The 23180-nt window shown below is 43.0% G+C and overlaps 1 protein-coding gene across 2 annotated transcripts in view; it reads right to left on the reverse strand.

The window, feature by feature from the left end:
* Positions 1–23180, reverse strand: part of SDHA (succinate dehydrogenase complex flavoprotein subunit A) — a 29277-nt gene continuing 6097 nt past the window's right edge. The window contains exons 2-15 of one of the 2 annotated variants that reach the window (XM_055308058.1): positions 22513–22602; positions 21397–21558; positions 19352–19495; positions 18909–19073; positions 17924–18072; positions 17175–17299; positions 15272–15440; positions 14280–14475; positions 13340–13511; positions 10684–10802; positions 4631–4742; positions 4333–4463; positions 1652–1765; positions 1–356 (exon numbers count right to left, since the gene is read on the reverse strand). In XM_055308058.1, coding sequence (XP_055164033.1) covers positions 270–356; positions 1652–1765; positions 4333–4463; positions 4631–4742; positions 10684–10802; positions 13340–13511; positions 14280–14475; positions 15272–15440; positions 17175–17299; positions 17924–18072; positions 18909–19073; positions 19352–19495; positions 21397–21558; positions 22513–22602 — 1935 coding nt within the window. In that variant the 3' untranslated portion in view covers positions 1–269. The remainder of the gene's footprint in view (positions 357–1651; positions 1766–4332; positions 4464–4630; positions 4743–10683; positions 10803–13339; positions 13512–14279; positions 14476–15271; positions 15441–17174; positions 17300–17923; positions 18073–18908; positions 19074–19351; positions 19496–21396; positions 21559–22512; positions 22603–23180) is intronic. The other variant, XM_055308059.1, reaches the window with a different exon arrangement.

A 23180-nucleotide genomic window follows, 5' to 3' on the forward strand; every position in this document is an offset into this window, starting at 1 on the left:
GACTTGGAAATAGAAGTTTGTAATTTATGCTTTATTTAAGAATCATGCCCAGTTTTATTATGTCACAAGGATGATGAAGCAAAAGGTAAGCTTCATTCACACTTCCTGGCTGTTGATTACTAGCAAGCTTCTGGCTACCGGGTAGATGATCTCTATTCCAATGACACTCCTTATTCACTTGAGTACAGGATTTTAAAAAGGTAATTAGGATATGAACACACGCATGAGCTATTATACATAATTACAAAAGCTGGTCAACTCTGGTCTCATCAGTAGGAGCGAATGGCTGGAGGGACCGTGGCACAGTCAGCCTCATTTAAAGTTCTGTCGATCACAGGTCTATATTCCAATGAGACCTTAAAAAGAAGAATCTACAGTAAGTTAAAATTTGTGGAAAAACATAAAAACAGTATTCGCTTGTATATTTTTTGAAAAATTCACTATAAAAGTTATTTGTAGACAAATTTCAGGAACTTAAAATCACAAATACTCATTGTGGAGTATTTTTCAGTAACAAACTCAAAAATGACCTAAACGTACAATAGGGGACCAGGTATGTAAATTATGGTAAGTCCATGTAATGAAATACAGCAACTAAAATAACAATGTATAAAATTCTTGATGCTTTACACAAATGCTCAAGAAGTGAAACTGTGCATATATTATCATTCTTTAATTATGCTTAAACCCTGTATTTACCAAAAGTTTTTCTATTTGTATTTATATACCTATGTATCAGGAAAAGTGTATGTATACATGCAAAACCTGAAGGAAATATTTCAGAATGATAATGAAGGATATCTCTGACTGGTGAGCTTACAAACATGGTTTTTCTTTATTTTTCTATTTTCTAAAAGTTTCTTTAATACTTTCAAAAACCCTTGAATGTTACTAAAAACAGGACTGTACCGAGAGAAAGTCTCATTTCTTTCTATACACTGTCAGAAAATAGCCTTCACGCAAAATTATCAAAGTTACTGCCTACTTGAAATAACAGACACACTAGGCTCTCTGTATTAAGTGATGGCAGCAGAGCACGTTATTTCTGTAGACTCACATAAATGATTAAGACTCTCCCTTACAAGTCTGAAAAGCTCAAGTAATACTTTATATCTTAGTTCTGATTCTTAATGTCCAGCAGAAATGGCAAATGGGTGAGTTATGCTTTGGCGGAATAAGACTGTGAGGCTCTACTGCAACCTAAGCTGGCTGTCCCAGGACTCTGCCCACTGCACCCCCCCCCCTCTGCTTGCTCTGTGCTGGGCCCATGCTGTGGGCTACACAGCATACTCCGTGTTCCCTGAGGCTGCCTCCAGATGGTCCAGCCAATGCCCCCCCCCATTGCTCCCACCCTACGACCTGCTCTCATTGGGCTCCAGAATCATCCTCTCCCCTGCCACCAAGCCTTGGGCACTCACTCCCTGCCAGGTGCTACAACTGTGGAAGGCCAGCACTTCTAAACCACCCATCCACACTGGATTCTGTTTCCAAGAGAAGCCCGACTTAGAGTCCTTTTCAGTAGTGTCTCAGGTCTGCCAACAGGGACTTAAATCCATGTTGCTTCTCCCAGCCCATCATAAGTTGTACTCCAGAATATATGGGATGGCACAGTCATTAGTGCATCCGTGAGCAGGACACGTTCCCCACATACCTTCCCAGTCTTGATATCGACGTAGGAAAGGGTGTGCTTTCTCCAGTGCTCCTCAAACGGCTTCTTCTGCTGCCCCTGGATGGGCTTAGAGTAATCATACTCGTCAATCCGCACCTGAGGCCAGGGAAATTAGTTTATTTCAGAAAATACCATCAACAAATACACTTCAAATTTCTTATTTCTCTAACAGGGCAATATAACTGGAAAACATGGCAAACTCATTAAAATGATACAGGAGAGACAAGTCTGATGTGAATCCCCTTGGATCCCACTCAACACAGAGGTATCCAGTGTCCCAAGCAGAACTTGTTCACAGAGAGCTGGGACATTCCTAGTCCATTTTTCCTTTTAAGATTTTATTTATTCAACAGAGAAGGTGAGCAAGAGAACACAAGCAGGGGGAGCTGCAGGTAGAAGCAGACTCCTTGCTGGGCAGGAAGACACAGGGCTCGATCCTAGATCATGACCTGAGCTAAAGGCAGATGGTTTACCGACTGAGCCACCCAGGTGCTCCTAGTCCACTTTTCAACCCATGTCCATTCTTGTGTACAATCCCTAATGAAAAACCATTTTGTGTATATCTGCCCTAAGAGAACACACAGTAAGAAACACAGTGCAATTAAGTTCCAGACATAGGTGGGATGGAGAGATGAGACCTGTGATACATCCTCCGAGTGCCCGTCCACCCTGGGCTCCCGTTCAGCACGAGTCCCGACCAGGGAAGGACCTGCTGAGGCCACAGAGCTAGGCAGTGGGTCTTCAGCATCACTGTGAGCCCAGAGCTCCATTTTTACTACTGGGGGGAGGGGGGATGGCTACAGAAATTAGCCTCATCTTTCATGCACTTAAAAGTTCAACAAATATTTTGTCTCTTTGTATTCTGGGTGACTTCAATTTCTCTTTCAGTTTTTTTCATTCAAATATTTCAGTTCTAGCAATTATGTTAAAATTTTGTTTAAAAACGCTTAAAAAGCTGAATACTACACATGGTAATGAGTAAGACATACAAGAGCCACTTAAATTTAAAACCAGGGGCCCTGGCTGACTCAGTGAGTAGAGCATGAGACTCTTGATCTCAGGATTGAGCTTCAGTCTCATGTTGGGTATAGAGATTACTTAAAAATAAAATTTAAAAATAATAACAAACTGAGGGTTGACTGAGGGAGGTGGGTGGAGGACAGGCATTAAGGAGGACACTTGTGATGAGCACTGAGTGTTGTATGTAAGTGATGAATCACCAAATTCTACTCCAGAAACTAATATTGCACTGTATGTCAACTACCTAAAATTTAAATTAAAAAAGTAACAATATGGGATGCCTTGGGTGGCTTAGTGGTTGAGTGCCTGCCTTCGGCCCAGAGCGTGATTCTGGAGTTCCAGAATCAAGTCCCATATCGGGCTCCCTGAATGGAGCCTGCTTCTCCCTCTGCCTATGTCTCTGCCTATCTCTCTGTGTCTCTCATGAATAAATAAATAAAATCTTAAAAATAAGTAATTAATTAAAATAATAAAAAAACCCATGAAAGTATAAAAAAAGATGCTTTCTATAAAAATAAATGAATAAATTTTAAAAAATGAAAGGTTCAAACACTTGGCTGTTTCTGCTGAGAGAGGCAAGTGTGTAGGTGCACAGAGGCAAGACCTCTCACCTGGGAGCAAGTGGGGCACCCTCCCTTATCTGGAAACATATCCGTAGGGGTAAGCTCTCCCAGGGGGAGCAGCTTCCACCTGCATCTCTGCTGTGACTCAATGAAACGAGTTGGCCGTTTCTTGCCACAGAAACACCCAACCCACCTGCAGCCTGGAGAAGCTTCTGGTCCTCAGTACTCATGACGAATGCACTTAGTCAATCTTACTCTAATCCAGCTCCAGTCGATGGAGGGCAAATTAACAGAATTTCACAGTAAATCAGAACCTAATCCTCTCCCTGTAGCCAATTTCCCCATGTGCTTCTGTTCTGCTGATGGATGAGGCTGCTACCAGCAACATCACCTTGTCCTGGGCCAGAGCCTGTGTGTCTAGAAAGCGGCTCAGGCCCTGCTGATGTTGCATCCTGAAGTTGTATTTGGCCTCAAGTGCCTATTTCCTTCCCATTTTCCTGTCATATGCTGAGTCTCTGTTCTGGAAGAATCTGAACTGTACTCTGCATAAAAATCATGTAATTTATGGGGCACCTGGGTGGCTGCTTCTCCCTCTCCCTATGCTCTTCCTCCTCACCCCCAGCTTGTGTTCTTTCTCTCTCAAAAAGAAATAAAATCTTAAAAAAAAACAACAACAACAACAAAACAGACCATTTTTAAAAAGTGACCCAAAATGAAGTCAGGTCTCAAATAATGACTTATCTCTCATTTTACTATTTTCTGGCTATAGTACTCAGACTGCATACTAATCTTTGACCTGGTAAAAGTCAGGTGTGTTTTGCTTAGAGATGCTGCTACTGGCAGCAGCAAATGCCGATCTGAGGCAAGAAAAAGGTCATGCTGATACTAAACACAGTGATAACAAAGCATGAAAGTTATCAGGCAACAAAAAAAAAAAAAAAAAAAAGGCTTTTTTTTTTTTTTTTTCCAATTTACTTGTGGGAAAATGAAGTGAAATGTAGAGAAAATGCAGGGATAGGGGCTGAGCAATGCCAGTGAACAGAGGCATGATGTGCACAGGAGTACGTGGTGAGGGCACACCTTGTAATCTTCCCTGGCGTGAGCACCACGTGACTCCTTCCGGGCCTCTGCTCCATAAATGGTCTGAAGTGCACAGAGCATCAGGTTCTGCAGCTCGAGGGTCTCTACCAGGTCGGTGTTCCAGACCATTCCTAGGGACACACCGGGTACTCATGAGATAGGATCCAGTTAACTGGGTCCTCCAGGCTGTAGCTGTGGGCAGAGTGAATTCCGCACTGGGACAGACAGGGCTCTGAGGCAGCCTGTCTTGCAAATATCCAGCAGCCCAACTGTGTGCAGGGCCCCATGGAATGCTCACCTCGGTCAAATGTCTTCAGATGCTTTAGGTCTCCATAGAGCTGGCTGATTTTCTCACAGCCTTCCTGTAACACACTTCCCACACGGAACACAGCAGCATGATTCTGCATCGACTGGAACATAAAATATCATTTGTCAATCTTTAATTCACATGAAGCAGCTAGGACTAAAACTGGTAAACCCTTTAGCTTTTTTCTTACGCGTTTCACTTTTATTTTTTTAAGATTTTATTTTTAAGTAATCTCTACACCCAATGGGAGGCTCAAACTCACAACTCTAAGATCAAGAGTCGCATGCTGCACTGACTGAGCCAGCCAGGTACCCCTGCATTTCACTTTTTATAAAATATTCATGTAAATTAAATTTAAAACCTATGAAATTCAGAATGAATCTATGACTCTCAATTTTATGTATGTATGTATGTATGTATGTATAGTAAGTATGTAAGCAAGCCAGCTCTTTTTTTTTTTTTAATTTTATTTATTTATTTATGATAGTCACAGAGAGAGAGAGGCAGAGACACAGGCAGAGGGAGAAGCAGACTCCATGCACCGGGAGCCCGACGTGGGATTCGATCCCGGGTCTCCAGGATCGCGCCCTGGGCCAAAGGCAGGCGCCAAACCGCTGCGCCACCCAGGGATCCCCAGCAAGCCAGCTCTTGGCCCAATGTGGGCCTTGGATTCACAACCCTAAGATCAAGAGTCATGCATTCTACTGACTGGGCCAGCCAGGCATCCATTACTCTGAATTTTATAATGAAGTTTGTTCTTTCTTCCATGAGAACTTTTAAAATATACTTTCTTAGCAACCTTCAAAGATGTAATTAAGTGTTATTAACTATAATTGCCATGCTATAGACTACAAGCCCCAGGACTTAATTTAATTTTAATTGGAGGCTTGTACATTTTGTCTCCTTTCACCCACTCCCCATCTCTGGCAACCATCAATCTGTTCTATGAGCTCAATTTCTTGTTTTGTTTTTTAAGATTCTACATATAAGTAGGATCATAAGGTATTGTTTTTGACTTATTTCACTGAGCATAATGCCCTCTATGCCCACCCATGGTGTCACAAATGGCAAGAGTTCATTTTTTATGCCTCAATAATTAATTTATATTTTATATATAAAACATATGCCATATATAAAGTATATGTAACATACACACACATCCTCATTACCCATTCATCCACCAATGGGCATCTAGGCTATTTTAATATCGTGGCTATAATAGATTGGAAGTACAGGTATCTTTTGGAACTAGTGTTTTCAGTTCCTTTGGATAAATACACAGAAGTGGATTTGTTGGATCATACAGTAGTTCTATTTTTAATTTTTGGGGGGAACCTCCATACTGTTTTCCATAATGGCTACACGAATCTGCATTCCCTCAAACTGTGCAGGAGGGTTCCCCTTTCTCCATATCCTTGCCAATGTAACATTTGTGTTTCTTGTCTTTTTGATACTAACCATCTCTGATAGGTGTGAAATGATACCTCATGTGGTTCTGATCAGCATTTCCCAGATGATCAGTGATGTTGAGGATCTTTTCATGTATCTGTTGGCCATGTGTATGCCTTCTTTGGAGAAATGTCTGTTTATATCCTCTGTCCATTTATTATATTGTTTTTATGCTATTGAGTTGTAAGAGTTCTTTACATATTTTGGGATTTTAGTCCCTTATCAGATACATGATCTGCAGATATTTCTTCCCATTCTGTACGCTGCCTTTTCATTTTGTTGGTTTCCTTTGCTGCAGAAGCTTTTTACTATGATGTGGTCAATAGTTCATCTTTACTTTTGCTGCCCTTGCTCTTGGTGTCAAATCGAAAACTCAGCGCCAAGACCACGATGAGGTGCTTACCGCCCATGTTTTCTAGGAGTTTTATGGGTTTCAGGTCTCATATTCAAGCCTTGAACCCAATGAATTAGTTTCCATGTATGGTGCAAGACGGTGATCTAGATGTGTTTGTTTGCGTGCGGCTTGTTCAGTTTTCCCAGCACCATTAAAGAGATGGTTTTCCTCCCATATATTCTTCTTTTGTTGTAAATTAATTAACCATATTTACATAGGTTTATTTATGGGCTCGATTCCATTTCATTGATCTCCAGGTCTGCTTTTAGGTCAATACTTTATTGTTTTGATTACTATAGCTTTGTAATAGAGTGTCAAATCAGGGAGAGAGAAATGCCTCCAGCTTTGTCTTTCTCTCAGGATTGCTCTGGCTATTCGGGGTCTTTTGTGGTTCCATACAAATATAGGATTCTTTGTTCTATTTCTGTAAAAAATGCCATTGGAATTTTAATAAAGGTTGCACTGAGTCTGTGGATTCCTTCAGGAAATATGGAAATTTTAATAATATTCACTCTTCCAACCTACAAGCACGGAATATCTTCCCACTTACTTGTATCTTCAACATTATTAATGCTTTAGAATTTTTGGTGTACATATTTTTCCCCTCCCTGATTAAATTTATTCCTAAGTATTTTATTCTTTTTGATGCAATTGGAAATGGGATTGCTTTCTTAATTTCTCTTTCAGAGCATTCAGAAACAGTTTTTATGTATTAACTTTGCACCTTTCAACTTTACTGAATTCACTAATTAGTATTAAGCTTTTTTGTGGGGTCTGTGTCAGTGTCATATGTGATCTGATACATCTGTAAATAGTGACGTTTACTTCTTCCTTCCCATTTTGGATGGCTTTATTTCTCTTTCCTGCCTGACTGCTCTAGCCAGGACTTCCAGTGCTGTGTTGAATAAAGTGGTGAGACTGAACACCCTTGTCTTGTTCCTGTGATGAGAAAGCTTCCATCTTTTCACCACTGAGTATGACCCTAGCTGCGGGCTTGTCATATAAGGCCTTTATTACATTGAGATACATCCCCTCTATACCTGCTTCCTTGAGAATTTTATCATAAATTGAAGTTAAAATGAAGTTTTGATCAAAGCTTTTAAAAAATGCTTCTATGTTGCCATTAAGTACACATTTTAGATCCATATGTGTTAATTAAAGTGGAATATTTTGCAATTAGGGAAGGCAGTTTGTGGAACTCAGCCAGGATCTGTGATTCCAAGCAGACTTACTCTTGAGGGTTAGCGTACTGAATGGTGGGCAAAAAGAGCATAAGGGCTCCATCTTCAATTCCCAAGGAGACAGCAGCTCCTATGGTCTTGCCCCACTCTTGAGATCCAGTGGTAAATGTTCTAAGAGCCAGCAGATGGCCCCTTGGTGACACAAATTAAGAAGTGTTGAGATAATGATGTAGGTGGTCAGCAGTGAGCATGGGGTGGACGGTCATGAAGAAGAGGAAAAAGAGGGCTTCTGGTTAATCTTGTAAATACCTCTCATATGTCAAATTCCTATATGGTTGTATTGTTTATGCACTTAAGAAATGGATATTAAATAAACTGAAATTTATTTTAGGATCTACCTTTATTTCCTATCACTTACTGAATAACTTTCCATGGCTCTTAAAAAAACCCTTTATCTCATGCTCAATCACAGTGTGTGCCTGGGCCTACTCCTAGACTCCACTTTTTGCCACTCATCTCTACCATAGACTAACATAGCTCACTGATTTAGTTCTATTTAACAGACATCTCATCTATTTCTTTAGAATGATACATAATTTTATTTTTAAAGATTTTATTTATTTGAAAGGAAGAAAGAGAGGAGGGGCAGAGAGAGAGGGAGGCTCCCTGCAGGGAGCCTTCCATGGGGCTCAATCCCAAGACCTTGAGATCATGACCTGAGCCAAAGGCAGATACTTAACAGACTGAGCCACCCAGGTGTCCCACAATGATACATAAGTTTAAAATTGTAATGCACACTATCAAATGTTCTGGCCTTTCAGGATAAGGAAATGGAAAAAACTATCTTAGAATCTAGTAAATGTTAGTTAAAACATTCTTTTATGTTCTTTAGTGCTCATCTTTTCATACTCTTTAGGGTTAGATTTATTCAAGGCATTTTAAACTTTTGGGCTGCACTGTGAATTAGATGATTTTCTAATGGATTATTGCAGGCATGTTGGAAAGCTACTTTTGAATCTTTTATACAGATATCTCCATTCTTGTTTTTATGAGTTTCTCACTTATTGTCTTGAGATTTTTAATTGTATCTGTAAATAATGATACTTGTCCACTCCTTTTCAATATGTAACTGATTTCTTTTCTATCACTCACTGTATCACCTGGAAATCAGAAAAACTAGTCCTCCAACTCAAGTGCACATTCCAAGAGGGCAGCGTTTTTTATTCTCTTCAGATGACTGGGGCATCTAGAAGACTGCCTGGCACACAGCAGGTAACAGTTTAGATGGTCCCTAATCTAGAAGAGTTTGACTTAACGATTTTTGAGCTTTACGATGGTGCAAAAGTGATCTGCAATTCAGAGACACTGCATTGTGAATTTTCATCTTCTCTCAGGCTAGTAATGTGCAGCAACATACACTCTCATAGGACTCCAGGCAGTGGCAGCAGCTGTAGCTTCCACTAGATCCCGAGGGTAAACAACCATCTGCACTCATACAATCATTGTTTTTCCACTTTGAGTACAGTATTCGATAAATTACATGAGACAGTCAACCTCCATTATAAAACAGGCTTTAGGGATCCCTGGGTGGCGCAGCGGTTTGGCGCCTGCCTTTGGCCCAGGGCGTGATCCTGGAGACCCGGGATCGAATCCCACATCGGGCTCCCGGTGCATGGAGCCTGCTTCTCCCTCTGCCTATGTCTCTGCCTCTCTCTCTCTCTCTCTCTGTGTGACTATCATAAATAAATAAAAAAAAATTAAAAAAAGAGTGTCTTAAAAAAATAAAACAGGCTTTATGTTAGATGAATTTTCCCTACTGCAGGCTAACAAGTGTTCTGGGCACATTTAAGGTCAGCTAAGTGAATATTCAGTAAGTTAAAGGTGTATTAAATACATTTCTGACTTACACCATTTTTAACTTTCATTGGGACATAACCCAAGAAGTCAAAGATCTGTATGTGCCTTACTTGGTGGAAATGTTTCTAGGACTTCCCATTTCAAAATATCATGGGTTCATCATTTCCACACCCAAATAGAATTTCCTACTATACAGTGCATGGATTATACTGTCATAGCTGGTGGCCATTCCCCGGTATCAATACCCTACAAAAGTTCTGCACAGTTCCTCTTGGCTGGTTTCCTAAAACAAACCTCTGCCTTTCACTCACGCTATTCGCCTTACCTTTCCAGGAAGTTTCCCTAAAGCCCAGAACTTCTCTGAAGTTCCTACAGAAGTATGCAGTATGCAACTTTTTTCTTTTGATGATTAGAGTTTGTGCCACTGAACGCTTCAGGATAGAACTAAAAGGGACTTTCTCTTTTTGGAAAACGTCTCCACAGAAATCTGGCAAATGACTTCAACTGGACAGAGATCTCATTTGTGGACCAAGAATCCCTGTATTAGAAGAATCTGGTGATCCCTAGCTGTCTTACATACTATTTTAATTGCTCTAACCCTGCATTATCCAATGCAGTAGCCACATGTAGTGCTTTATATTACATCGAAGCTGAATAAAATGAAGATTTAGTTCTTTACATGTGGTCAAAGACACATGTTCCCATCCTCAGAGAACAGCCCATCAGATGTGCTGATCTAGAAAGTAAATATTCTGACAATAACCAGTGCACAGATTATGAGGTCCACCCACCACCTATGCTCCCCTTTCCTCCCGATTCTATTTAGGGGCTTCAATGCACCAGCTCAAAGACATCACCTAGAGTTGCTAGAAGCTGGCTGTGGTGGTAGGATTAACTGCAAGGAAGCTCCCAGCTGGGAACGGAGCTTCTCAGATCTTCCACTATTCCTCCCACTCTAGACTTTGATGGACACTTGACAGCAGAAAGAGTCTGAGAAGGGAAGCCACATGCAAACAACCTGGGACATAGACAACTGCAGTGTCTGCCCTGGGCTGCTACCTCCAGCTTGCTGTGTGGAACATGTCCTTTTGCTGTTCGTCCTGAGCCCAGCACAAGGCTGTGGACACACAGCCTGCACACTCCAGAGCGTGTGCAGGGCTTACCTTCTGCATGTTGAGTCGTAGTTCAGATGTTCTCACGCTTCCATTGGCAAATCTCAGTTTGTCAAGATTCATGACAGACTCTTCCCCGGCATTTGGTTTAATCGGGGGAATTTTATCTCCTTAAAAAACACACAGACAAAAAGTGAGAATTTATTGGAGTTTGGAAAACATACACATAATCTGGACTGCCCTAACCCTAAAGAACCACATACTGACTTGGGGCCAAAGAGCAAACATAAAAACAAAATTTCTGGCAAAGAGTAGGTATCCGATATGAAATCTATGAACAAATCAGAATCCATTCCTAAGTTAAAAAATTAGATTTATGCAAAGAAACCTGGCATTATTACTCTATTGAAGGGAAAACTGACACCTTCAGAATAGTGAGCAGTTTCCAACAATTCTGCCAAAACACCTCACCCCTACCAATGGTGGTTCTCATTCAAGGGAGAGGGAGGGCCTGGCCAGGCATGTTTAAGTCTCCTGCTGATTCGGGCCCTTGCACCTGCTTAACTAAACCTCAACATATGCTTTTCTGACTTCTAAAAAGATAAATGTTTTGAAAATTTTTCAAGATGTTGTTTTTTTAATGACATGGTTTGAAATGAATTTTCTTCCATAGGTAATATGGGCACAAGGTATGAAATGAGGAAACAAGGATTTGCAGGCAAAGTAGGGTTGCTCACAGTCGCTCTCTACAAGGAGTGAGGGCACTGGTCTCTCATGCAAACCACCCCAGCTCTTCCAGGCCAGCTGTGGTTTCTTCTGCTTTTGTTTGTAATGTATTAGAAAAGTGATTAATTGGGGTACCCATTTAGGGTACATAATTAGGGTACAGAATGTTTAAAATATTCACATTTTAAAAGTTATAGTGCTTTTCCTTCCCTTTGTTTTTAAAAGTATAATTAAGATACGATATCAGAGTTGCACAAGGCCCACCAGGATTGGATGGCAACCACTGAGCCAGCTTATTCCTCAGTTTTGTCTCTTCCATAATGTTATATAAATAGTCAGATATATGAAACCTTTTGAGCCTGATTAATACAACTTAATACGTCTGAGATCCATTTGTGCTGTTGCACGAACAAGGAATTTGTTCCTTTTATTTTTGAGTCAAAAAAATTTTTTTAAAGTATGCATTGATCTTTCAGATATTAAATTATAAGATATTCTTATAAAACTTGCTTTTTCTCACTTCCAAAAAAAGGGAACTTTGAATTTTCTGCTTTGCCCTGGGATTTGATTTCAGGCTTCACCATTACAGTGAGACAAGCACTAGTTTGGGGGTCAGACCAGGTGGTTTTGACTCCTGCCTTTGCAGCAAAAATGGGCACAGGGCCCTACCTCTGCCTTTTAGCCTGGACTTGCAGTCAGAGCAAGAGAGAAGGTGTTTGAAAACATAACTGTCCATTTCGTTATATTATCTGCTAACTGCAGATATAAAGGGGAGTGCAGCTTGTTATACTGAGGGCTAGTTTAACTAGTAGGACAACAAGAGTTAAAATCTATAAAAAAAAACTTTTGTTTGATAAAAACAGAACAACTGAGACTAAACAGTTACCACCAGTGAAGCATAACAGGAAGAGAGGGACCCAGGGATCCCACAACCCTCCCCTGGGGAACAGTGTCTTCACCTAACATGTCGTCGTGAACGAATGGGCCAACGTAACCCACACGAAGACCCTCTGGAAGCTCATAGCAACAGTAAGCGTCCCATTTACAGAAGGACTCACACTTCCAGCAAAGACTGTTTTTTCCTCAGCAAATTATTTTAAGTTGCAGAAGAACAGAATCACAGACTGAAATCCACTGTATCACAGAAGGGAGGGCTATGACCCAATGCTCTGTTTTGTGTGCATTATGTTCTCCTTTAACAGATTATTTATATTTTTTAAGAACCTAAATTACTTTTCCATAAGTATTGAGAACTTACATATATATTCACACCTACTTTTTTTTTAAGATTTTATTTATTTATTCATGAGACAGACACACACACACACACACACACACACACACACACACACAGGCAGAGAGAGAAGCAGGCTCCATGCAGGAAGCCTGACATGGGACTCAATCCCTGGTCTTCAGGATCACACCCTGGGCTGAAGTCAGAGCTAGACCGCTGAGCCACCCAGGCTGCCCCCACACCTACTCTTTAAAATATTTCATTGCAAGTAAATAATTTATACTGAGCAAGCACTGTGTGATAAACTTCTCCTCAAAACAATTCCCATAGTGACTTTTCTAAGGAGAACATAATGACTGCAAAACAATACCTGACCAAAACTAGGTTACCCTCTACATAAACTATTAGGACCCACACCTAGCCTGTGTCGAGTCCCAAGTCTATTACCGTAGAAATCTTTCTTTTCTTTTTCTCTCTCTTTTTTTAAAGATTTTATTTATTTATTCATGAGAGACACAGGCAGAGGGAGAAACAGGCTCCATGCAGGGAGCCCGATGCGGGACTTGATCCCGGGACTGCAGGATCACGCCCTGGGCCGAAGGCAGGCGCTAAACCGCTGAGCCACCCAGGGATCCCCACTGTTTCTTTACTTATAGGTGGATCACTAAGGCAATTTCCAATTACAAATCAAGACATGGTAACCTCTCACCTCCTGAAATAGCCTGGCTACTTGAAGAAAACACATACCAGGTCTGCAGGACTCTGCGATACTCAGGGCACATGCCCGGCCAAAGACGACCAAGTCCAAGAGCGAGTTAGCTCCGAGGCGGTTGGCACCGTGCACCGAGGCGCAGGCGGCCTCCCCGCATGCATACAGGCCAGGCACGATCTGATCCTGGCCATTCACGTGCCTCAGAACCTGTAGGAGGAAGAGTGAAGACTTTAGGAGCACAGTTTGCACCCGTCTGCTTCCCAGCAGGGGATGTTTGCATGCAGGGGCAGAGAGGATGGAGAGCAGGTAAGGACTGGATCCACTCTGTCTATAGGGAGCCCTCTAACTGAATCTGTGCCCGGATACTCAAAGGATCCCACATGGCAGTACCTGTGATTTCAATCCCACACCTATTGCTCATTAGAAACCTCACTCACCACCCCTGACTGACCCTCTCACTTCCACACTTGGACTCTGGATTCAGACAAAGGGAAGGGCATATAGCATAGTATTCATCTATAAAGGGAGGAGTAGATCCCCAGCCACTTGCCTGAGGAAAGGCCAAAAAAGTCAAGAACCAAAAGGCTCTGGGTGGACTGCAAACCACTCCAAAGTATTTGTTATAAAGAGCATACAATTTATAAGGTCACAGTAAAAGTTAACAAGAGATCATAAAGGAAAATAAATCCTAAACAGGGAAAAGCTGCAAATGACATTGCATCTACGACTATGTACCATGGAGGGATCAGTAAGTGACCAGTGACTGCTCGCTATTAGAGTGAATGTGAACCCTGGAATATACCCGAGCCCCGCTTTGCCCTCCAGCAGCAACTCAAGGGAGTTGCCAACACAACAACACAGTGCTTTCTGAGGAAACCATCTGTCTTCTCTAACTGAGCTCGCAAGGGACAACTGTGAGATGGGCTCATCATTCCTGCCCTCTTCCCCACCATGGAAGGGTCTGGGCTTGGTCACCTGCCCCTTGTAGTTGGTGGGAATGCCACCCATGTTATAATGCACAGTGGGAAGGACGGGGATTGGCTCCTTGGTGACATCCACACCGGCAAATATCATGGCTGTCTCTGAAATGCCAGGCAGACGTATGGCCAACTGCTCGGGGGGTAGGTGGTGCAACTGCAGGTACACATGGTCTTTTTCGGGGCCACAGCCTCTGGTGGAAAAGGACATCATGGTGTGAGGCAAATAATGATAATTACAGAAAATATGAGATTACGAAGTCACTGAAGCATATCAAGTTCCACTGTTCTTATGCTGTAGAGAATCTCTCCTCACTTGTGGCCATCCATTTCTCACCTCATTTCTGAGCACCTACCATGTGCCAGGGTGGATGGAGTATGTGCTGGGACACACCTAGGACTGGGACAGACATCCAGCCATCGCTGGGCTCATATTCTAGTATTGGAAAATTACAATGTGTTTTCCTTGATAAATGCATTAAGAAGTCCTTTAACTGCAAATAGAAAGTATCTAGAGGCTGTAACACCAAAAAATATCTGACAAGCATCACCACAGTGAGACAGTGCTGGCACTGAAGAGCCTAACGCTTCAGCAAACAAGAGCCCACATACAGGGTCCCAAATCAGCATCAAAGGCCCACATCCTAACATCAGGTTGTAAGCATATCCGTCTCTCTCACAACACTCATGTGCAAATGATGCTCCACAATAAATCTGATCTCCAGATTTGAGATTCACATCAAACCACCCAAACTTCCCAAAATAAAGGTTTTTAGAGCAATATCAAAAATGGAAAGATAGTCCCAGGGCAGCAAAGGTAACTGCATACAGGCTACACAGAGCTGGGTGGGATGATGGGTGGGTGCTGAAACACACAAAAGCCACATCAGCCCATGTTAAAATATAGACACCAACAACAGCCACCAAAGAGAAAGGAGGGGTGCATGCATGCATGTGCGCTCTGACACCCCTGGAGAGAATCACACACACCTGCCTTCACGGATTTCCAGAGTCATGGACCGAGATACAACGTCTCTGGATGCCAGGTCCTTTGCGACTGGGGCATATCGCTCCATGAACCTTTCGCCTTGACTGTTAATGAGAATGCCTCCCTCTCCACGGCATCCTTCCGTAATGAGACAACCAGCACCATATATACCTGCAAAGAACCCACTTAATTAGATGTTTATAACCTAACAATTGCTAGCTAGGTCTGTATTTCAAATGCAAATTTTTTTCAAGACATTTTTGGGGAAAGGAAAAAGATATGGAAAGGGCATTGTGCTCCTAAAAGAGTTAGACAAAGGCAAGGTTAAGGAAGAGTGAAGTTTTGATAACAAATAGTACTGACAAAGCAGCAGGACGGGAAAGCTCAGCTCTGTGGTGATGACATAGCTCGGCTGAATATTTCGATGACAACCATGTGTGAACTTTCAACACAACCAAGTACATGTTAAATATCTCAGGCTTCGTTTTAATTTTAGAATGTTGTTTTGTACTAAGAAATTGTGATGAGGTAGGAAAAACCAGTTTGGAAAGTTTGTATCTAAAGTCGTCAGTAATGGGGCAAATGAGTTAAGTGTCTGACTTCAGTTCAGGTCATGATCTCAGGGTCCTGGGGTCAAGCCCCACGTTGGGCTCCCTGCTCAGCAGGGAATCTGCTTCTCCCTATGCTTAAGCGCGCACTCTCTCTCTCTCAAATAAATAAATATAAATCTGGGGTACCTGGGTGGATCTATTGGTTAGGCGTCTGCCTTCAGCTCGGGTCGTGATCCCAGGGTCGTGGGATTGAGCCGGGCATCAGGCTCTCTGCCCTGCAGGGAGTCTGCTACTCCTATGCCTCTGCCTCTCCCGTCCACTCATGCTTTTTTTTCTCTCTCTCAAATGAATAAATAAAATATTTGTTGTTTGTTTGTTTATTTATTTATTCATGAGAGACACACAGGCAGAGACACAGGCAGAGGGAGAAGCAGGCTCTATGCAGGGAGCCTAATGTGGGACTTGATCCCGGGATTCCAGGATCACACCCTGAGCTGAAGGCAGGTGTTTAACCACTGAGCCACCCAGATGTCCCTAAATAAAATATTTTTAAAAAATAAATAAATCCTTAAAGAAGCAAAACTACTTAAACATTTTTATTTTTCATCTCTGCCAGGGATCAGAAAAAATATACTGACAGAGCAAAGAGAAAAAACAGATCTGGTTCTGTAGCAAGGTGGGTGGTACTGACAAAGTGTGGTGTCCCTCAGTTGATAGATGAGAAAAGCAATCAGAAAGAAAGTCCAGAATGAGACTCATCTCTCCTTCTCTGATTCACTTCTGGATAACAAACAGACCTGCACCCTCAGCCCAGACCTCCCTTCTGAACCCCACATTTGCACACTCAACTGTCTGAGGACCCAAGAGGAGCTCCATCTGCCCATGACTGGGCAGTTACCAACATCTTGGGGGGGTCATGTCTGCTACAGCTCATCTCAGCTTTATATTCTACTACTGGGACAGCTTGATGTCCTCCCTACAGCGACTGTGCCCATGCCATATCTGGTCAACAGCATCCCCCACAGCTGTGAGGACATTCACTCGTAAATACTGCCCAGGTCCTACTGTGCGCCAGGCACTGTGAACACAGCAGTACTGGCCCCCACCTCTGGGAGCAGACCACTTAGTCAGGGAGAGGAATACTGAACAGTCATGGCTCTATGACAGGTGTAGGTGTAGAGTTAAGATGTGCCCTAAGCTGCTTTGGGGGAGACAGGGAAAGATCTCCTTGAGCAAATGACAAGGTGGGCTCTGAGAACATGTTAGTGTATGGAATTGCCGAGGAGCATTAAGAGCTGTGGAGGACTTAAAAGACATGAAAATCCCTGACCCCATGAAGGCAATCCCATCCTACCTGTGGGGTGGAACTGAACGAACTCCAAGTCCTGGCACGGAAGGCCTGCCCTGGTGACCATGGCGGTGCCGTCACCGGTGCTGGTGTGGGCAGATGTGCAGCTGAAGTAGGTGCGCCCATAACCTCTGGAAAACAGACATGGGAGCATGGAGAGAACATGACACACAGTGAACCATCAGGTCTGCCTTTCTAATGGCACCAGAGTGGACAGAGCAGCCCAGAAGCACTCTGACAGCTGCTGTCTGTATACACTACCCTGGGCAGCTGGGTGGGAGCCTGAGGGACAAAGAAGGCATTCTCATTGGTACTTTAGTGCTGAGTGACTTCCCTGATAAGCACGTGCTACTTTAATACTGAAGGCTGTAATGTTTATGGATTCATGCTTTTAAAGGCTTAAAATAAAAGACTAACAGTGTATCAAATGGAATTTATTTTCATCATGTGAACAAACTACTCCAGAAAATTGGTATAAACACAATACCCACTAAGCAAAAGAGAGGTTAGTCCAGAAAATGTCATGTGACTCTCCAACCCCAGTTTCTTCAAGGGTCCTCCCAGGTGCAAAGTAAGGCAGGTGCTATGATTGTCTCCTTTTAAGATAGAGAACTGAGGCTGACAAAATTTATTATACTCCTGGATTAGGTCACCACCTGGGACTGAACCACTATTCCATAGTGTTTCCATTTTTATAAAAGGAAACTGAGACCCAACTTCCCTACACAGAAATTAAATACAAGTTAGACTCCTACCCGGTAGCCACAACAGTGTTCTTGGCTCTTATGCGATGGATGGACCCATCTTCTATGCATAGTGCAATAACACCACGACATTCTCCATTTTCCATCAAGAGATCCAAGGCAAAGTACTCTACAAAATAGCTGGTATCATATCGCAGAGACTAAAAAACACGAAAGAAAAACAGGGATCCCACAGTTTCAATTGCATTTAGGGTGTTAAACTGACATTTCAGCAATACTGCTCATGCGAACAGGCCCTGATCTGGTGTGTCACAAATGGATTGTGTAAACCCTAGGTTGCAAAAAGAGTCACAGACTTCAGCTCACATCAACCACAGGGCTGACCCTGATGTCTAACAATATAAAAGGTACCCTGCTCTCAGCTGTATGATCAGAAGGACACAAGTGTGTCACATGCACCAGAGAACACAATGTAGCTGATCAGTGAACACAAAGGACCCTCATGAAACTGCCAGCTCCCCATGTGACACACAATTCCACAGGGTGGGCAGATCCTGTCACATATCTGTCGATGCACGCAGCCAGAGAAACGACTCCTGTCCTAACATTCGCTAATCAATAATGGAAATCAAGAGTTCAGAATACTGATTATTTGGCTACGCCAAAGTAGGCCCTGAGTATCCAGTAAGTACTGTCCCCCAAGTGTTAGTCCAGTCTAAACAGTTAAGGATTAAAACAAATCAATCAGTTCAGGAACTCAGAGGTACTGAGTCATAAAATACTTTTTCTGTTCTTACACTTGCAGTGTGGCAGATCTCCGTCCAAACACGGTATAACGATTATCAATTTAATTTTCTAAAATAGGCACTTCTAAATTCATAATGACTACACTCATCTTACCAAGTTACTGTGACCCCAGAGGCTGAAACATTGACATTTTGACCTGTCCCCAGGGTGGCCTGTTTCCAACTTGTCACCACGCGCCTGTCCTAACCAGACTGTGTCCTGTCACCCTGTGCACCCAGGGTGGCCTCACCCTTCCATACAACGTGTGCAGCAGGGAGTGGCCAGTGCGGTCAGCCACACAGCAGCACCGATGGGCCTGCCCGCCTTTCCCAAACTTGAGGCTCTGTCCACCAAAAGCACGCTGATAGATCCTTCCATCTTCAGTTCTGCTAAATGGCATGCCATAATTCTCCAGCTGTGAAATACAAAAACAAACACCTAGCACCTGGAAGGAATCAAGACATTCATGGCGACTATACAGTAACAATTTCAACATAAGGCTGCGAACCCCAAACCAATATGTCCTATGAAAATCTCAACACTTCAGAAAAGAGAAAAACTTTGTCATTAAATGAACTGAATGGTTGACAATAGAAAGGGTCTCCCTGTTCCACCCACTCATACCCTTCTTTGGGCTGACCACATCTGCCTCAAAACCTCTCGTGTCAGAAACAGACCATGCGTGGACACTACCTCTACCACAGAAGCAGGGGCCTGCTCTGTCATGTAGTGGATGGCGTCCTGGTCCCCCAGCCAGTCGGAGCCCTTCACGGTGTCGTAGAAGTGCCACCTCCAGTTGTCCTCCTCCATGTTGCCCAGAGCAGCATTGATTCCTCCCTGCAAAGAGACAGCAACCTTACAAGCTACAAGGAGAGGCCCCAGTGGTATCTTCTAGGCTCACCCCAGAACTGGGTTCAGAAAAAACCAAATGCTTTCAACCTAACTGTCTGTAAGGGACCTGACTGCAGTAGGGGTACAGGACCTCCCTCAGCCTCAGTCCTCCCACCTAAGAAGGGACACGAAGCCCAACTCCAGAGCTATCTGGAGGGTTCACAATGCTCATCACTTCCCAACCTGGCACATAACAGGTACTCAACAAATCTGTCTGGGATCATTTTATGACAGAATGTTGCCAGTGGTATTTACAGGCATGTGTTACAGACAAGAAGTGCTCTGAACTCAGTCACAGAAAACGTCAGTACAGGGACAAGTGGAACGCACATTCTTCCTCTCCAGCTAAAACCGAGGAACTCCTCTCTTTCATAAGTAAAGGCATATCTTACATCCCTCTCTGTTTTCCAATTGTTCCTCAGTCACCAAGCAACCCACACTGGGACTCTTTCCCCATTTGGTGCTACTGGGCCTCCATTTCCCGTTATGTTTAATTACCAGGAGAAGAGTCACTAGCAGAGCCAGGGGCTCTGCGAAAGACATGCAGCAAATATTACCAAGTTACTTCTTTCTCCTCCAACCCCTCCAAATGTAAACCCAAACATAATCCTGATTAAAAAAAAAAAAAAATGTGAAGTACCGGCATACTAGCAGAATAGAGAAAAGAAAACCTTGTTTAAAATGACACAAAAATACTTGGCCTGGTGTACGCATAGATGCTGTTATTTTACTGCTATTATTATTAGTAAGAATCAGACCACAGACAGGCAGTCTTCTTGGAATCTCTACAAGTCAATTTTGATTTTTTTAAAGTCATCTCTACACCCCATGTGGGGCTCAAACTCTCAACTCCAAGTTCAAGAGTTCACACTCTACCAATGGAACCAGCCAGGCACCCCTGGAAGTACACTTTAGACTCTCCCAGGCCCCACCTGTCTTATCCTTCCCCCAACTAAACTTATTTTCTCTAGAACCAGCATTCAAGTTAAGCTATCCATTTCTTACTCTTTCTATTGTATCAATATTGCATTATCTGAACCTTGTATTATTTTGCATTATTTATAATTATGTTTACATCTACTTTTTCCTTTAGACAATGTATTCTCCAAAGGTATAAATTATTTATTTTTTAGTTTACAAAAACAGTTTCAGAACAAAATAACTAAGTGCCTGAAGAACACTGCTGGATACTGGATACAGGGCTACAGCAGTAATCAGGGTAGATTTATTGGTTCCTGGAAAGTCACCACATACTCTGCTATCTCTATTAGGAAAAGTGTTCCAAATCCTGGAAAAAAACAATCCAGTAGGATTTTGGAATGCCCAACTAGGGTACTACCTACAGTGTGCCAAGAGAGAAAACTAAATTATAAAATCACCATACTTTTATCCTCTTCCTAAATTCTGAGCATGCAGACACCAGCATTCTTCTGTCCTACACAATCGTGCCATCAGCAAAGCTCATCACCATCATGGTTAATGAGGCCCACGCCGAGGATGCGGCAATAAACACAAGATTCAGGGAAAACAGAAGTCCAGAGACAAGCTCATTTCAGATTGGGGAAGTACACTGAAGACAAACCACAATGTGGGCAGGGGGCTGAGTGGGTGCTCAGAGAAGACCTGAGTGTAACTGGAGCAGAGAAGAGGTGAGAGGCTCCAGAGGGGCTCTAGCATGGGACTGGAGGCAGTACACGCACAGACACCCAAGGTGAGTGAGCTGACAGGGTGCAAGGAGCAAAAGGAGACAAATGTGGCTGTAGTGTTGTGGGAAGGAGGCTTGTGGCAGGAGACTGCGCCCTGCTGTGCAGGTGCCAAACTACTAAGGGAGTGCCCCTTTCTCTTACCTGGGCGGCAACGGTGTGTGATCTGGTGGGAAAGAGCTTTGTGACGCAGGCCGTGTTAAACCCAGCCTCCGAAAGGCCAAATGCAGCTCGCAAGCCCGCCCCTCCAGCGCCTACCACCACTGCATCAAATTCATGGTCCACCACTGGGTACTGCGTAGAGATCTGGAAAGGAACAATTCACCTGTCAGCCAGGGACTATGGGTGCAGCGGCAGAGTTCAGGCACAACGGAAAGAGGCACAAAAGAGCATCTGCGGCAAACAGGGGCCTCCACCCCGCGTATGTGGTGAGGGCAGCCCACCCCAACAGGCCTGCCAAAGAGACCACACTCATCCCGGCACCTGGGAAGCCCCCCAAGAGCTGAAATGCTGAAGAGGTACAGCCTCAAAGCAAGGGACTGCAGAAGCAAGGGAAAGCAACAATACGAATCAAAATACTAGTCCTAAATATGATTTTTCTATTCAATTATCCTCTTTATCTTTTTATATTTGTAGAAATATATACATACATATGCTTCTGAGAATCTAAGATAACACGGTGGAGATTGTGATTCTCCTAACCAATAATCAGCAAGTTTCTTGTGACCATGTTAATATGGTGTTTCATTCAGGTAAGCATATTTCCAGTCCATCTGGGCGACCACCTCTGCACGGAGGAATGGAACCCTGAGTTTGACTGAGAAGGTACCACCAGCATTCAGTAACTACTGTGAGCTTATGAGAAAACAACCTGTGAACAAATTTTAGTGTCTTCAGCAGAGAATAAGATGGGACCGGTAAACACAGAGAGCCTACACTAGAGTGGCTTCACAGTTCTATGTCACTCGTCACAGTAAATAATGTTCATCTGTCATTTTCATTCTATTATTTTGTGTTTGATTGAAAGTTTACTCTGGTTTTAGATACCTACAAACTGCAAGCAAAAAGTGTTAACAACTATGCTTATATTTGTACAATTAAGTACTATATGCTAAAAATAATTTGAGCATCATTGGAATGAGAATTTTTTCCTTTCAATAAGAACTGTGTATTATTCCAATATACTGAAAACTGGTATAGATCGTTACTCCTCTAAGCCAATGATATCACCTATAAGGGAACAAAAAATTGTGAACTTACTGAATCTGAAACTTTAGCAGAGGACCTCTTATTCCCATCAACGGTGAAGTGAAAACTGCGGGTGCCTGTCTGCCATGCCGCCGGCCACTGCTGAGACACAGATGGAGAGCACTAAGTGTCTTAAACAGGGACTAGTGAACATAATTTCCCCTTAAGTTGTCAACCTCTTCAAGTACCCAGGTGCTCCCCGTTCACCTAGAAAGCTCAGCTGGGGTTAAGTAGAGGTACTTAACCCTGAAGGCTAGGGAAGGGCTAAAGACTTGGCACCCCAGGAAAATCCCTTTAGGATGAAGCCTGTTTCCAAACAGGACACTCACAGACTCAGACAGGAGAAGGCATAATTTCATGTTAATTTCTTAACTTAGAATTTTTTTTAAAAGATGTTATTTATTTGTTTGACAGAGAGAGAGAGAGAGAGAGAGAGAGAGAGAGGGAGGCACAATCAGGGGGAGGGGCAAAGGTAAAGGGAGAAGCAGACTCCCCATTGAGCAGGGAGCCCGATGTAGAGCTTGATCCCAGGACCCCAGGATCATGACCTGAGCCCCCACATGCAACCCTGAATTTATGATTCTTAGTGGAGAATGGGAAAGATTTACATTTTGCGAAAGTGGTAGTTTGCAAACAATGAAGCACTTTTACGGGATCCATCCTCTTCACCCTAGAGCACC

Source organism: Nyctereutes procyonoides, unplaced genomic scaffold (genome assembly GCF_905146905.1).
Source record: "Nyctereutes procyonoides isolate TBG_1078 unplaced genomic scaffold, NYPRO_anot_genome, whole genome shotgun sequence".
Classification (NCBI taxonomy): domain Eukaryota; kingdom Metazoa; phylum Chordata; class Mammalia; order Carnivora; family Canidae; genus Nyctereutes; species Nyctereutes procyonoides.